Source organism: Dermacentor albipictus, unplaced genomic scaffold (genome assembly GCF_038994185.2).
Source record: "Dermacentor albipictus isolate Rhodes 1998 colony unplaced genomic scaffold, USDA_Dalb.pri_finalv2 scaffold_19, whole genome shotgun sequence".
Classification (NCBI taxonomy): Eukaryota; Metazoa; Arthropoda; class Arachnida; order Ixodida; family Ixodidae; genus Dermacentor; species Dermacentor albipictus.
In genome coordinates, this window is record NW_027225573.1 from 4,003,719 (window position 1) to 4,019,039 (window position 15,321).

The 15,321-nt window shown below is 49.0% G+C and overlaps 1 protein-coding gene and 1 pseudogene across 3 annotated transcripts in view; both read right to left on the minus strand.

Annotated features, from left to right (window-relative positions):
• Positions 1-7,941: 7,941 nt before the first annotated feature.
• Positions 7,942-8,112, minus strand: LOC139052203 (U2 spliceosomal RNA; annotated as a pseudogene).
• A 2,059-nt stretch (positions 8,113-10,171) lies between these two features.
• The window catches only part of LOC139052201 (usherin-like), a 165,868-nt gene continuing 160,718 nt past the window's right edge, over positions 10,172-15,321 (minus strand). For all 3 annotated transcript variants that reach the window (XM_070529284.1, XM_070529282.1, XM_070529283.1), the window contains one exon: positions 10,172-10,527. In XM_070529284.1, coding sequence (XP_070385385.1) covers positions 10,421-10,527 — 107 coding nt within the window. In that variant the 3' untranslated portion in view covers positions 10,172-10,420. The remainder of the gene's footprint in view (positions 10,528-15,321) is intronic.

Consider the following 15,321-nt stretch of genomic DNA (forward strand, 5'->3'; position numbering starts at 1 on the left):
CTTTCAGTTGATGGCATCCGGTGGAGCATCATACGGCAACGACTGCTGCTTACCTGGTGCCACAACTTTGGATGAATGCAGAAGAAGCCCGGAACGAGCATTTATATAGAGCAAAATCAACATTTAATCATTTCAGAAGACTTCTTTCGTTTTCTTTATGAAATTGCGCCTGACAGATTCGGCGCAGTCTTGTAAAGGTCAATCGCAATCATTTCTACTTAATAATGAAACGATTCCACGCCAAGGCCACGCGAGGTTAAGCAGAAGCGAAAAAAAAAAAATGAATGCCGCGCCGAGCAGCGGAGCCGGCGTGGCGTGTACCAACTGGTGTTCAAAACGCGCGCGCCCAAAACCGAAAGCGGAAGAAGTCAACAACATCCGCTTGGTGTGCTACAGTCAATTCGGCCGCTGGGCTCTATGGGAGTGTCCGCTCTTGTTGAAATTTCTTTCTCTATGGAAGAACTTTGTGGAAGGCACGAGGGTCCGAACGATTAGTCTGGAACATTCGACGACTGCTCTATAAAAGCCGACGCGCTTGACCCGCTGATCAGAGTTCCGACGATCGCCGACCGTGTTCGCCGCTATCGTTGTGCTATAAGTGTAGCCTGTTTTGTGCGCCCAGGTTCGCCCAATAAAAGCTAGTTTTGTATTCCACCGTACTGCTTCTTTTTTCACCGTCACTACCACGTGACATCTGGTGGAGGTGCTTTTCGTTCATGTACGGGACGCCCCCGACAAGCCGTGATCTCAGCCCAGACCGCAAACAGAACACCAACGTAGTCCCGGACCACCGAGCAAACCACCGTCTTCAACAGGTGCCCCCGGAGCACAGACTTCTACCTGAGAAGACCAAGAAGGTTGTAGCCAAGGCAACCCCAATGGCAGCCCCAGCGTGCCCTATCGTGCTGCAGCAGCCCAGGGAACCACCGACGTTCCGCGGTTCCACATTTGAGGACCCGGAAACCTGGCTGGAAACGTATGAGAGGGTCGCTACGTTTAACTGGGCAAGCGACGACAAGCTACGACATGTCTATTTCGCATTGGTGGACGCCGCCAACACGTGGTTCGAGAATCGAGAAGCCACCTTGACGACGTGGGACCTCTTCCGAAGCGGCTTCCTGCAAACATTTCAAAGCGTCGTGCGAAAAGAGCGAGCCCAAGCTCTACTGGAGACAAGAGCGCAGCTGCCGAATGAGACGATCGCGATCTTCACTGAGGATATGAGCCATCTGTTCCGCCACGCCGACACCGAAATGTCCGAGAAGAAGAAAGTACGTCTACTGATGCGTGGTGTAAAAGAGGAACTTTTCGCCGGTATGGTAAGAAGCCCACCGAAGACCGTCGACGAGTTTCTTCGTGAGGCGACGAGCATCGAGAAGACACTGGAATTGCGGAACCGGCAATTCGACCGACGCACCAAGCCAACAAGCTACTCCGGAATTCAATCACTGGCCACGGACGATCTCTGCGAGACCATCAGGGCCATTGTGCGCGAAGAACTGCGCAAGGTCTTGCCATCGTCGCAGCCTCAAGTGGCCTCGATCGCCGACATCGTGAAAGAAGAGGTGCATCGATCGCTAGGAGTTCCTGAGGTGCAGCCACAATTACCGCAGCCCCAGCCAGAAGCGATGACTTACGCCGCCGTCGCACGCCGTCAAGCTCCCCCTCCGCGACAACGCCAGGGCCGTGTAACGCCGCAATTCCGTCGTCCACCGCCGCCGCCGCCAGCACGCCCACCCGTCGCCCAGCGCACCTACGCGAGGAAGCCGGACATTTGGCGCGCCCCCGACCACCGCCCGCTCTGCTACCACTGCGGCGAAGCTGGCCATGTGTACCGCCGATGCCCATACCGCGACCTGGGATTGCGAGGCTTCGCCGTCAACGCACAGCACCCGAGGGAAGGTGAACGACCTCGTGACATCGCCGACTACCTCGCCGCTACTCAGTGGAGCCCTCGACGACCGTGGCGTTCGCCATCACCAGGCCGCTACCTGTCGCCGCAGCGCCGACCATACACTGGCCCAGCCCGGGGCCGGTCAGCGAGCCCATATCCGGAAAACTAAAAGCAGCAACCGATGGAGGTGCGGTTTATGTTCGTCGAACTGACGAGGATCCTCCGCCGCCGACGAAGATGACGAAGAAACGATCTCGACGACATAACAACGACACGCCGCCGTCCCGACGAAGTCAGGAAGGCAAGACTACACCGACGAACGACGATTCGACGACGCGACGTTCCAACTTCAGTTCAACACGACGCAGCCGTGATCCGACGCCACGACCTAACTGCAACGCCAGACAAGGAACCACCGACCTCGACGTGCTTCTCGACGGCCACGCAGTCACTGCCTTAGTCGACACAGGGGCCGATTACTCCGTAATGAGTGGACACATCGCCGCCCAGTTGAAGATGGTTAAGACTGCATGGCAGGGCCCCCAAATTCGGACCGCTGGAGGGCACCTCATTACGCCGACTGGAATCTGCACGGCAAGAATTACCATTCATGACCGGACTTACCCTGCCACCTTCGTTATCCTCCAGCAGTGTTCACGAGACGCCATTATCGGTATGGACATCCTGAATCAACATGGCGCAGTCATCGACCTGAAGTCGAAATCGATAACACTGTCACAAGATGAAGCGATACCGCCGGAGAGCTGTCGTAGTCACCACGCCTTGAGTGTGCTCGAAGATCAAGTGAGCATCCCGCCGCGTTCCAGCATTATTATTTCCGTCGACACTGAAACACCCGCTGACGTAGAAGGCGTCATTGAGGGCGACCAACATCTACTGCTCGACCGTGAAATTTGCGTCGCAAGAGGGATCGCTCGACTCCATGGAGGGCAAGTGGAAGTTATGCTAACCAACTTCAGCCAAGAGTTCAAGCACATCAACAAGGGCATGACAATCGCATACATCGAAGAAATTGTGGAAACCAGCAATGCCTTTGTCCTCTCGGATTCAGCCGCATCTACCCCGATGAGCATTATCCCCGAACCAAACTTCGACGTGAATCCAAGTCTTCCTACGAGTAAGCAGCAACAGATCAGAAGTCTTCTCCGACGATACAAAGACTGCTTTTCGACGTCATCGAGGATTGGACAAACACCAGTAGCAAAGCATCGCATAATAACCGAAGAGAGCGCTCGACCACTCCGCCAGAGCCCTTACCGAGTTTCGACGCGAGAACGTGAAGCTATTAGGCAACAAGTCGACGAAATGCTGCGCGACGACATCATCCAGCCGTCGAAAAGCCCGTGGGCCTCTCCTGTAGTCCTGGTAAAGAAAAAGGACGGAACCCTACACTTCTGCGTCGATTATCGTCGACTGAGCAAGATCACGAAGAAGGATGTGTACCCCCTTCCACGGATAGACGACGCATTGGATCGGCTCTGCAACGCTAAATTCTTCTCGTCGATGGACCTTAAGTCTGGCTACTGGCAAATAGAAGTCGATGAGAGAGATCGCGAAAAGACTGCCTTCATCACGCCAGACGGCCTCTACGAGTTCAAGGTCATGCCATTGGGACTGTGCTCGGCGCCTGCAACGTTTCAGCGCGTCATGGACACGGTGTTAGCCGGACTAAAGTGGCAAACGTGCCTTGTTTACCTGGATGACGTCGTTGTCTTCGCCGGAAATTTCGACGATCACCTTAGGCGTCTTGCGACAGTGTTAGAAGCCATCAAGTCATCAGGGCTCACTCTGAAGCCGGAAAAGTGCCGTTTCGCTTACGATGAGCTTTTGTTCCTAGGCCACGTGATCAGCAAATCAGGAGTACGCCCCGACCCACAGAAGACAGCTGCCATCGCAAAGTTCCCGCAGCCAACCGACAAGAAGGCAGGGCGTAGATTCCTTGGCATGTGTGCCTACTATACGCGCTTTTTTAAGGACTTTTCACGCATCGCGGAGCCGCTAACACATCTAACCAAATGTGATGTCGCGTTCAAGTGGGAAACGCCTCAGGCCAAGGCATTTCAAGAACTCAAACGACGCATGCAGTCGCCGCCGGTACTTGCACACTTCGACGAGGACGCCGATACCGAAATCCACACTCACGCCAGTAGCCTAGGCCTCGGTGCCGTCCTAGTCCAGAGGAAAGAAGGACTTGAAAGGGTGATATCGTATGCTAGCCGGTCGCTATCAAAAGCGGAAAGCAACTATTCTACGACTGAAAAGGAATGCCTCGCCATCATTTGGGCTACAGCTAAATTCTGCCCTTACCTCTATGGCAGGCCATTCAAAGTAGTCAGTGACCATCACGCATTGTGTTGGCTAGCTAGCTGGCGCGGTGGAGCTTCAGACTACAAGAATATGACGTCACGGTAATATACAAGTCCGGAAGAAAACACTCCGACGCCGACTGCTTATCGCGGGCCCCCATCGATCCCCCGCCGCAAGACGAAGAGGACGACGACGCCTTCCTTGGGATAATAAGCGCGGAAGACTTCACTAAACAGCAACGAGCCAACCCGGAGCTAAAAGGCCTCGTCGAGTATTTGGAAGGGAACACCGACGTTGTCCCTAGGGCATTTAAGCGCGCGTTGTCTTCGTTCACGGTACAAAACAACCTGCTCTTGAAGAAGAACTTCTCACCAGTCCGCTCCAGCTACCTTCTTGTTGTACCGTCAGCGTTGCGTCCAGAAATACTGCACGAGCTACACGACGATCCAACCGCTGGGCACCTAGGATTCTCCCGGACGCTGTTTAGAATACAGGAAAGGTATTACTGGCTGCTTCTGACCGCCGACGTCGCCCGTTGCGTCAAGACATTCCGAGACTGTCAATGACGCAAGACACCACCGACAAGGCCAGCAGGATTACTACAGCCGATCGAGCCTCCTCGCCGACCATTCCAGCAGATTGGGATGGATTTGTTGGGGCCGTTTCCGATATAAACATCCGGGAATAAGTGGATCGTCGTGGCGACGGACTATCTCACCCGTTTTGCTGAAACTAAAGCTCTACCAAAAGGCAGCGCAGCCGAAGTGGCGAAAGTTTTTGTGGAGAACATCCTGCTGCGACATGGTGCCCCAGAAGTCCTCATCAGCGACAGAGGAACGGCTTTTACAGCAGAGCTCACCCAAGCCATTCTGCAGTACAGCTAGACAAGCCACAGGAGGACAACTGCCTACCATCCGCAGACGAATGGTCTCACGGAGCGCCTGAACAAGACCCTCGCCGACATGCTAGCAACGTACGTCGACGTCGAACACAAGACGTGGGACGCAGTCCTGCCGTACGTAACCTTTGCGTACAACACGGCGGTGCAAGAAACAACACAGATCATGCCGTTTAAGCTGGTTTTCGGCAGGAACCCGACGACGACGCTTGACGCCATGCTGCCGCACGTAACTGACGAAGAGACTGTTGACGTCGCTAGTTATCTCCAGGGCGCCGAAGAAGCCCGACAGCTCGCCCGCCTGCGAATCAAGAGCCAGCAGAGGACCGACAGCCGGTACTACAACCTCCGACGACGCTTCGTCGAGTACCAACCTGGCGACTGTGTTTGGGTCTGGACCCCGTTACGTCGACGAGGACTCAGTGAGAAAATACTCCGACGCTATTTCGGACCCTACAAGGTCATCCGACGTATTGGCGCTCTGGACTATGAGGTCGTGCGAGACGGCATTTCGCATTCACAGCGGCGCCGCGTACGATCTGAAGTGGTCCACGTGGTGCGCCTTAAACCCTTTTACGGACGCTGACGAACTTCGCCATTTTTTCTTTTCTTTGCTACGAGTGCTTTTGTTTATTACCTTCGTTTGTTTGCAGCATCGGGTTGATGCTTTTTAAGAGGGGGGTATTGACACGTGTACTTATCTTTATCGGGCGACCACGCCGATTAACAAATGTAATCACACAACGAGGGACGCGTCTGCATGTATCCGACATTTCTGGAATGTTATCGATGCTTCTACCCGGCTGTCTGTTGTCGCCGAACCTTGTGTTATCTGATTTCATCGCGTAACGCGAATGGTGTAGAACTTTGTGGAAGGCACGCGGGTCCGAACGATTAGTCTGGAACATTCGACGACTGCTCTATAAAAGCCGACGCGCTTGACCCGCTGATCACATTTCCGACGATAGCCGACCGTGTTCGCCGCTATCGTTGTGCTATAAGTGTAGCCTGTTTTGTGGGCACAGGTTCGCCCAATAAAAGCTAGTTTTATATTCCACCGTACTGCTTCTTCACCGTCACTACCACGTGACAATATAGTAGGAGCCTGGCGAGTTAAGGGTCGAGAACCTGTGCTTGCACGTAGGGCAAGGCTTTGTTGTTCCGTTTGTTTGACGCACGTTCTTCAGTGCACATGATCCTGAATTCGTCACACAAAGCTCGTTGGCAGGGTACTACAAGCGTCATCAGTGTTCTACGTGGCCGCCAAATTGGGTTCACCGGCCATTGCGAATTTCCGAGGCGAGGAGGAGCTGTCAGGTACAGACCGTTTCTCAGCATCGGTCAAGTTCTCCGACAGCAGCCCCCCGTCGACGTTTTGCAATTATGGTACGCAGGTGAGCGCCGACCGTGTTACCAGACCCACCAGACAGGCTGGTTATCCTGCCCTCATCTGTCGCGCAGGGAGTTTTTGTCTCCCCCACCCCGCCACCCCCTGTTAGGCGATCCCCGAAAGTGCACATGTAGTTCGGCACGTCTCTAAGTTATTGACATTGAGCGCCCAGTGGGGCCCCAAATTTTGCATGTTTTGCGGGCTTCTTTCACGCTCGGATAAAACTTCTATATAATACGTATTGGACAAGTGAAAGCTTTATCGTGAGTTTTCATGTTGCTCTACAATTTTCTCATTGAAACTTTCCATCTAAATTTATTATTTGGGGAATGGAATAAATAATTAGTACTAATTTGGTATTAAGGCGGAATGCAATAAATCATCTGAATGTCTTCAAGCGAGGGCAAACAACATTTTCTTGGCTCTGTCCAGCTGCGTGGCATATGGATAATTTTAAATCTTAGTGCACGATAGGTACGACACGCTGTATACACCAGTCTTGATTCGCAGGATAGAATCCTGGCCACGGTGGCCGCATTTCGATGGGGGCGAAATGCGAAAACACCCTTGTACTTAGATTTAGGTGCAGGTTAAAGAACCCCAGGTGGTCGAAATTTCTGGAGTCCTCGACTACGGCGTGCCTCATAATCAGAAAGGGGTTTTGGCACGTATAACCATATAATTTTTTTAACACCTGTCTTATTTTGTTATTTTTGTGCCTTTTTCTACTCATTACGTGCCTGTACCTGTTTAACCGAAACTGAGATACAGGGCCCACACCCCAAAAACTATACTGAGCTATAACAGTTCTTCAAGACAGTATACGCGGTTTTATTGAAGTTATGGCAAGCTCAAACAAAAAAACACCATTCGCGCGTGGACATGGGGGAATATGATTGCACTTTTTCCGCAATGAATCAACAGTCGATTCAGGAGCTCTGTAAAGTTTCATGTATACTTAAGTGGCTGATTTTTAAGGAGTCTCAATTGCACCTTAACAAAAGCACAATGGGCATTCAATGCGGCGTCAGTTGTAGCCCAACAAATGTTTAACAGACTCTAGTCAAGAAGAGAACGAAAAAACACGTTCTTGCCTCTGCTGTGCCCGTGATCACCATTTGTGTACTGCCGGTGCGACCTCGAGTGTGTCTGGTGTCTTAGAATAAATCGTCATACTACAAGACAATAGAGTCTAAATAAATTTCAGTGAGCAATATTCCAAACGTTTCAACACTTGTTGCCATATTTCCACAAAAGTAGAATGTGCTGTCAATGCTGTGTAAATGGCATCTTCATAAATATTAAATGGAGCTAGCAGAATGTACTGCTTCCAAATAAGTTTTACCGGCCACATTCAAGCGATTTTAACACTTTTAACATCGATTTTAACACTATTTTAACATCGAGCGGTGTAAAGCGAGAATTTCACCGCATAGGTGGGCCAATCCCGAAGATAGTACAATACTGGGCCCATTCGTAGCGGAAGTGAAGCAGGGTTTAGGCACTCTGAAAACTTGCAAAAATAAGTTTAATGTCTTAGGTTACCGTATGAGAAATTAGGCTGATAAGAACAGATATTACACTCTGACCCGCGTCGGCCATGTCTACGTTTGCACCGCCCTCTCTTTGTCGGCGTACTAAGCGCTTGCCTATCTCCTCCCGCTCTCGCGTGGTGTGGGTCCCGAAAGCGTGCCGCCCGCCAGCACCGCGAGGTGAAAATGCGAACCGTCCATGTGGCCCTGATCCCGCAAACTTGAAATGTTTCGCCGGAGCACCGGCCACGCTTCAGAGGGAGTTTAAGGGGAACCGATTTAGTGTGACCGCTTGTGGTTTTTGAGTGGCCATACAACCATTACTGCACTGCGGGACCTCGACCAACGCAGGATCTCTTTCGCTCAGCTAAAGCAGTTTGTGCCCTCGGAGTGCGGTGGCGTGCATGTCTGTTCTACGTGTCGATATTTGTTAGTAAAAGGTGTCGTGCCGCGTTGTGCAACAGTACACGGGTATGTATATCACTCGGTGCCTCATCATCTTCTCGCGCTCAGCATCGTGGAGGAGCGACTAGTCGCGCCTCGCCTTCCATTTATATGCATATGGCGTTTGACGCGCGGCAGTGGACAGTTCGCCATGAAGGAGCCCACGTACACAGCTTCGCTGGTAATCCACCTTCAAAAAGTGCAATGGCCCTGAACTTTTTTTTTTCGAATCAATATGAGCACTTCTTCGCTTGCTACTTTTGGAACAGGGATTTCTTAAACTCTGCAATGATTCAAAGAATAATGCCTAGTATAGCTCAATATTCACCAGCTGAAAAATACAAGGAACAAATGAAAATTTACAGCTCGAAGCCTAACTCTTAGTTTACAGTGAGATCCTCCGTGGACACGAGTTTCTAAAGTATCAAAAAATTTCAAAGTCATTATCAAGCAGATATGACGATAGGGTACATTGTACTAAATTGCTTGTTGAAGTAAGGCTAAAACGTGCTTTTCTATAAATTTATCAATGTATTTACTTTTACAACTTGTGGGGATGCGCGACCCTCGCGCCTCCCCTGATAGCTTGTTTTCCCGTATAGCCCCGTCTCCGTGCGGCGTCGCCGCGTGGGCCGCGGCGTTGGAGTGGTACAAGCGTGGTGCGAGAGATGGCGCGAGCGTCGCGCTGCTGCGCGGTTACTTGGGTGCGGGAGAGACAAGGCGCTCGCTCTTGGGGTTCGAGACAGCCAGCGGGACGGACGTGCCGTGCCGCACGTGCAGCGACCCTTTTTCCCAGCGGGTCGGCGAACAGCGCGGACATTCCGCGCGCGCGGCGACCGATGCTTCTGCAAGACCGCCTCGCGTGGCCGCCTTCGAACGCGCCACGATTCGCGTGACTATACACGCGAACGACCAGGCGTTGGGATCCAGCATGGAGCGAACATATTCGCTCGGGAGGACGCGGTGAGTCGGACTTCTAGATTTGTCGCGCACCCATCGGCATGTTTTGTGGATAGGAACTCGGCTAGCAGGCATTGATGTATGAAAGGTGCAATAAATGCCCTTGTGATTGTTTGCACTACTGTGTTGTCGTTCCTTTGTCCCAAGAGTACGGTGTGAGAATCCCACATCAGACCCCACAAACTTCATTTATCTTACAGGGGACAGTAGGTTCGTTGTTTCCTAATATTAAACAGGCATAGTTTAAAAACATAGACCACGCTAGCTTTGACATTGAGTATTCTTTTTAGATCAAGAGACAAGGACAGCAAATAAAAACTAAAAACCGTACACTAGTGCTAAGTTATTTCCCAGGGAAACAAATGCATTTTATATATTACAAGACCTTCAAGAATCGTTAGCTTTTAAATGAAAAAAAAACGCAGATTAACAGTAACATAGCATGAAGTTTCCATTTCTCAGGCTGAACGCTAACATAAGAATTAGCGGTAAAGAAAAATTATGAAATCAGATAATGAGCTCATCAGAATCGTTTTTGAAAATTTGAAAGTTTTTTGAAAGTTTATTTGAAAATTTATTTAACATAATTAACTTATACAATGGCAGAGTGCACATTTTGGGATCCAACAAATTTGTTAAAGTGTCCCTGCTGGTTGTTATTAGGAAGGAACACTTCTATGGCAAGTGTTCTTTTATATGGTAAAATCACACAAAACTGAAATAGCTGAATAAATAAAACAAGAAAATACAGTAGTAGGGAAAATTTCATAAATGAGATACATTTTTCTAATAACTTTATTTTTCACGTCATCGAAGACATCGGCACAGGAAGAGAAAAGCAAACAAACAAGTGAGGACATGTGCACGCATGCGCAGTGTTGCGCATTGTTAATAAGTCAGTGATAAGTTTCCTTTCAAAGTTTCGAAATTCCAGAAATGAGAAGCACTGGCAGCACGTGATTTCCTTCCAGCGTCTATGGTGTGTGAACCGCTTGTACCGGTGCACTGAAATACGTCACTCCGCCATGGTCTTCGAAACTTGAGGTGAAGAACTCGCAATTCTCAGCGTTGGCATCCAAATCTGGAAAGACAGCGAAGGATATTGGCATTAGTATACCAGTATAGCAAATAAATTTACACGCTTCTCGCGAAGGAGGAGTGACGAAAATTGTGGCGTCTCGGAAGTATGTCGAAGAGTTCATGTAGTACACTAAAAATTTAATTTCAAAAATTTTCAAATAAATTAATGTGGTCATTTACAAGATATTTGCCATCAGACGTAACGCAGTGCTTCTACCTCTTCCATTGTTCGAAGCACCCTCGGAAGTCCTTTTCTGTTAAGCGCTACAGCTGTGTTGTCGTTTCCTTTAGAATTGCAGTCACATCCCCAAATATCGCCCCCGAGCGCGAGTTTGCATTCCTTGAAGAAAACGTTTCGTATACCCATGCACTGAGGCAAACAGTTTAAGCAAAGCTTAATTTTGTGTTTGGAAAGAACGTTGCTCTTGTTTAACGACCATTTGCAAGTACAGAGCGCACAATCAACTCGGACACATTTTTCATTGTGAAATGCCTCGCTCAACACAAACCTAAACTGTGGCGCTCGAACTTGCAGATTCCACGCATGACGACGAAGGAACGACGACGAATGTATGACAAACTTGGGATGACAAAACTGGAATGACTACGCTGTAACGGCCACGACGTCAATGCGACGACTGTATTACATCAACGGAATGACTACGAAGGAATTGAAGGGCTATGACAGAATGACGGCGACGCAATGGCAACAAGGGCGTGAAGACGAATGCATGACGTCGACGCAATGACAAATGTGGAGTGAAGACTACGTTGGAATGACGACGACGTTTGGACCACAACGCTATGAGGACGATAGAATGACGATGACGGCGTGACGAAAATGGCACGACGATGCTTGAAGGACGAAGACGGTATGAGGACAACGTAATGGCGGTAATTGCGTGAAGACGACGACATGATTATTACAGCACGACGACACCGGTATGATTATCGCTGAATGACGACGGCAGAATGACCACAAAGGCGCGACCACGAACGAATGACGACGATGCAATGACCACGATGGCACGACTGCACGACAACAACTGGATGACGACATGGGAATGACTACCACGGAATGACGACGATGGAAGGACCATTGCAGCACGACGACTGCACGATGATGGCGTGACCACAATGATACAACGACGAGCGCGAGGTGGCAAACCTGTAAGGGTAGTAAACCTTGGAATGCGTATGAGCCATTCGCTAAGGTAGCAGCAGCACTGGGCAAGTCCAGGAACGAAGCAAAGGAAGCTTCGCGTTAAAGTCGCAACGGGCTAAATCCAGTAAATAGAGAGGGTGTTCCAGTACAGCGATGTAATTGTGTGCCATAAACTGACGCACTATCATCGCAGAATGCGCAGGGGCGTTATCAGGATGAAGAATACCGCCCCCTCTTTTCGACAAATTTGGTCGAATGCACATCACACGATTTCTCAGACGCTACAGGACCTTCACGTAAAAAAGCTGCATTTACAGTTTGAAATTCAAGTACAAATTCGTGTCGTGCAATGCCATGGCTGCCGAAAATCCGATGAACGTGACTGATTTCTTTTAACTGTTCTTACGTGCCTTTTCCCGTTTACTTCATGTTGCCTTTTCCACTCAATTCTCTGCGACTTCAGCTTCATGTCGCTTCGTTAAATCCACGTTTCTTCACCAGTGCAGACCCGTTCGGAGAATTCATCACACTCTTATGATGTTTACCAATGAATAAAATATTTCTATGGTCACAACTTTTGCTCAGATGTAAACAGTGGGCTGTGGTTCTCTAAGCGTGCAATTGCCTGACTCTTTATACTCGTCATGACACTCTATTGGGCGGTAGCAGATAGAAGTGTGGTGTCTCTCTCTGACAACCGTCAAGTTTGTCATTGGTGTGTTATCAGTATGCTATCATAACTTTTCTAGTTTGAGCGTTACGTCGCTTATGAGTCTGCGGATGATTATTCTTTCATAAGGTTTTGAGGCTGTAATTCTGCATGCGAAATGAAACAAGAATGACTAAGAACATCTACTTGTAATTACCAAAACGTGTTGCTGTAGCAGGATTCGCTATCTTCTTCCGTGCTGTAGCGTGCGCATTTCATTATATTGATCATAGTTTCAATTAGGCACGAAGTCGATGATACAATATACATAATGTGACGTGCGCCGTGGTTTCTTTGTTATAAATTGATAAAGCGCGTTCAGTATGAAAAGAACTAACCCTATTGGGTACCACCTCATATGGAAGCACTTATGCGTGATCGCCAAAGACTTGCGTCACCGAAACAAAAACTTTTTTTCATGTCCAGTAAGAGGCAACATGCCATTGGAAGACCAGCCGATAAAAAAATATAAAAAAAATCTGCAGCAGAAAACATACATCGTCGTCTTGATTGACATGAGACCCGCCGTGGTTGCTCAGTGGCTATGGTGTTGGGCTGCTGAGCACGAGGTCGCGGGATCGAATCCCGGCCACGGCGGCCGCATTTCGATGGGGGCGAAATGCGAAAACACCCGTGTGCTTAGATTTAGGTGCACGTTAAAGAACCTCAGGTGGTCAAAATTTCCGGAGTCCTCCACTACGGCGTGCCTCATAATCAGAAAGTGGTTTTGGCACGTAAAACCCCAAATATTATTATTATTGATTGACATGAGGGGCTTATTCTAAACCGCAGACTAACATAAATCCTGGGCAAGATGACGTCACTCACGTCTTTCAGTCGCTTCGTGCGGTGTTGTATTTATCTTTTACTTATCTCACTTAAGGATGCCTTAGGAGGCGTTCATGAATCCGGCGTGAGGATTTTCTTCCCGCAAGTGACTGTCGTACGCTGCTCCGCGCCTGCTGCGCAGTAGTGGACGCCACAACCGGCAGCCTGAAGGCCGACCACAACGCTGCTTCTTAATTTTTTTTTTACTTTTGGCCATCTCATCAATAAAAGTTTGTCACCACCACCAGTAGTCAGATCAACATGACGGCATTAAAAAGCTGGTAACAGTGGCCTGGTATCGCGAAGTGAACAATGCAAAGCGTGCACAGACGCTAAGCATGGTCAGATGAACGCATCGTATCAGCAAGGTCAGCATTTACGCCAATCGAATCACGCTGTCTTGCTGTGCTCTTGCGGCGGCGCACAGTGTAATCACTGGTGCAGTGCGTTTGGACGAAGCTACGTCCTTTGTGTGTATTCGTCGGTGTAAATGCATATCGTATGGATTGCACTGAAGGATGGCAGGAACTTCAGGTTAAGGCCATGATGTTCGCAGCATTCAGCCTGACAGATGAAAAATTGTTTCGTTTATGTGGAACTGACATATTTACGTGCAGGCACAGTGTACGTATCCGAAACTCCTGAGACTCACTTCGACTTTGTCTCAGTGGCAGTTCCGGCTTGACATGTTTTAATCCTCCATAAAGAACAGTTATTCCTATTCACTGCATGCTCAGGCGAAACATTCAAGTTATCAGACTGGAAATAATTAGGATTGAAGATCAACGTAGAATATCTCAACAATCTTCGTTTGCAGATGACACTGTCCTCTTAGGCAATGTTGGGGACATATTGCAGAACATTACTGATGACTTTAACCAAGAATGTGTAAAAGACGTAAAAGACAAAGGTAATGTTGAATAGACTGTCAAGCGAAGCTAAATTTATGATCGGCATTCAGCTTCTAGAATCTGCGCAGGAGTACGTTTATCTAGGTCACTTACTTACTGGAGACCCTGATCATTAAAACGTAATTTGCAGGTGAATGAAAACAGGTTGGAGTGAATATGGCAGACATTATGAAATCTTGACCAGGAGCTTACCGCTACAGTTCAAAAGAAAATTGTACAAATATTGCATTCTAGAACTAGGACCTCATGGGGCAGAATTTTGAATGTTAACAAAGAATTAGCTTGGGAAGTTAAGGACCACTAGGATGGATAGGTGGGCTAGTGGGTATTACATTATAAGAAAACTTAGAGCTGAAGAACGACACTGTACGAAGAAAAGGAACACACACCACAAACCCTCACTCACAATTGATCTTTAGTGCATGCGTGGAACGATACACACATATTCGAAAATTGGACGCATAGCGCATGTCAAGACGAGGTAAATGTAACATACATCCAAGGAACATGTTAGACATCGATTAATGAAATTGAATTGATGGTTGGTTTAGGCACAGTGCGGCGTTCTTGGTGATGTGACAGGTCTCCCAGATTTCTCGTGTGGTTTCGTTAGGATGACGGAAGAAAAGACTGTGTTTTCGAAGTGGTGTCTGCGCTGGCACAATTGGCAATGGATGGCAAAAGAGGACGGCGCGCCATTTAACAAATTTCTGTGCTCTCAGAGGAGTATGCTACCAGATCGGCCTGTTTGGCCAATGTACAGTTGACCACAGGAAAGAGGAATTTTGTACGAGGGCGCATCAGAAAGTCCTAGCCCCTATTTCCTTTAGCCTAATTACACATGTAAATGCGAAGTGAACATATACATTCCCTGCAGCGGACCTTTCTTGGACCGGTCAGGCCTTATCGGCCGGTAGCTTCGCGGCACGGCGCTGCTGTCAGTCGTTGAAGGTGGCGGTTGTGCTTCACACGTCCACGGCGTGCGAGGAACGAAGTCGGATTTGTTTTCTGTAGAGCAAGGGACGATGAAATCCAATGGAAAATGCAGCCCACGTATTGGGAAAGGTGTCTCGCTTTAAGAAGTGTGTGAGGTGGTGGTGTTGTAAGTTTGCAAAACGGCCGTGATGACTCGCGAGACAATGAGCGTTCGGGTAGGCCACGTGCGTCGCTGATTGACGACAT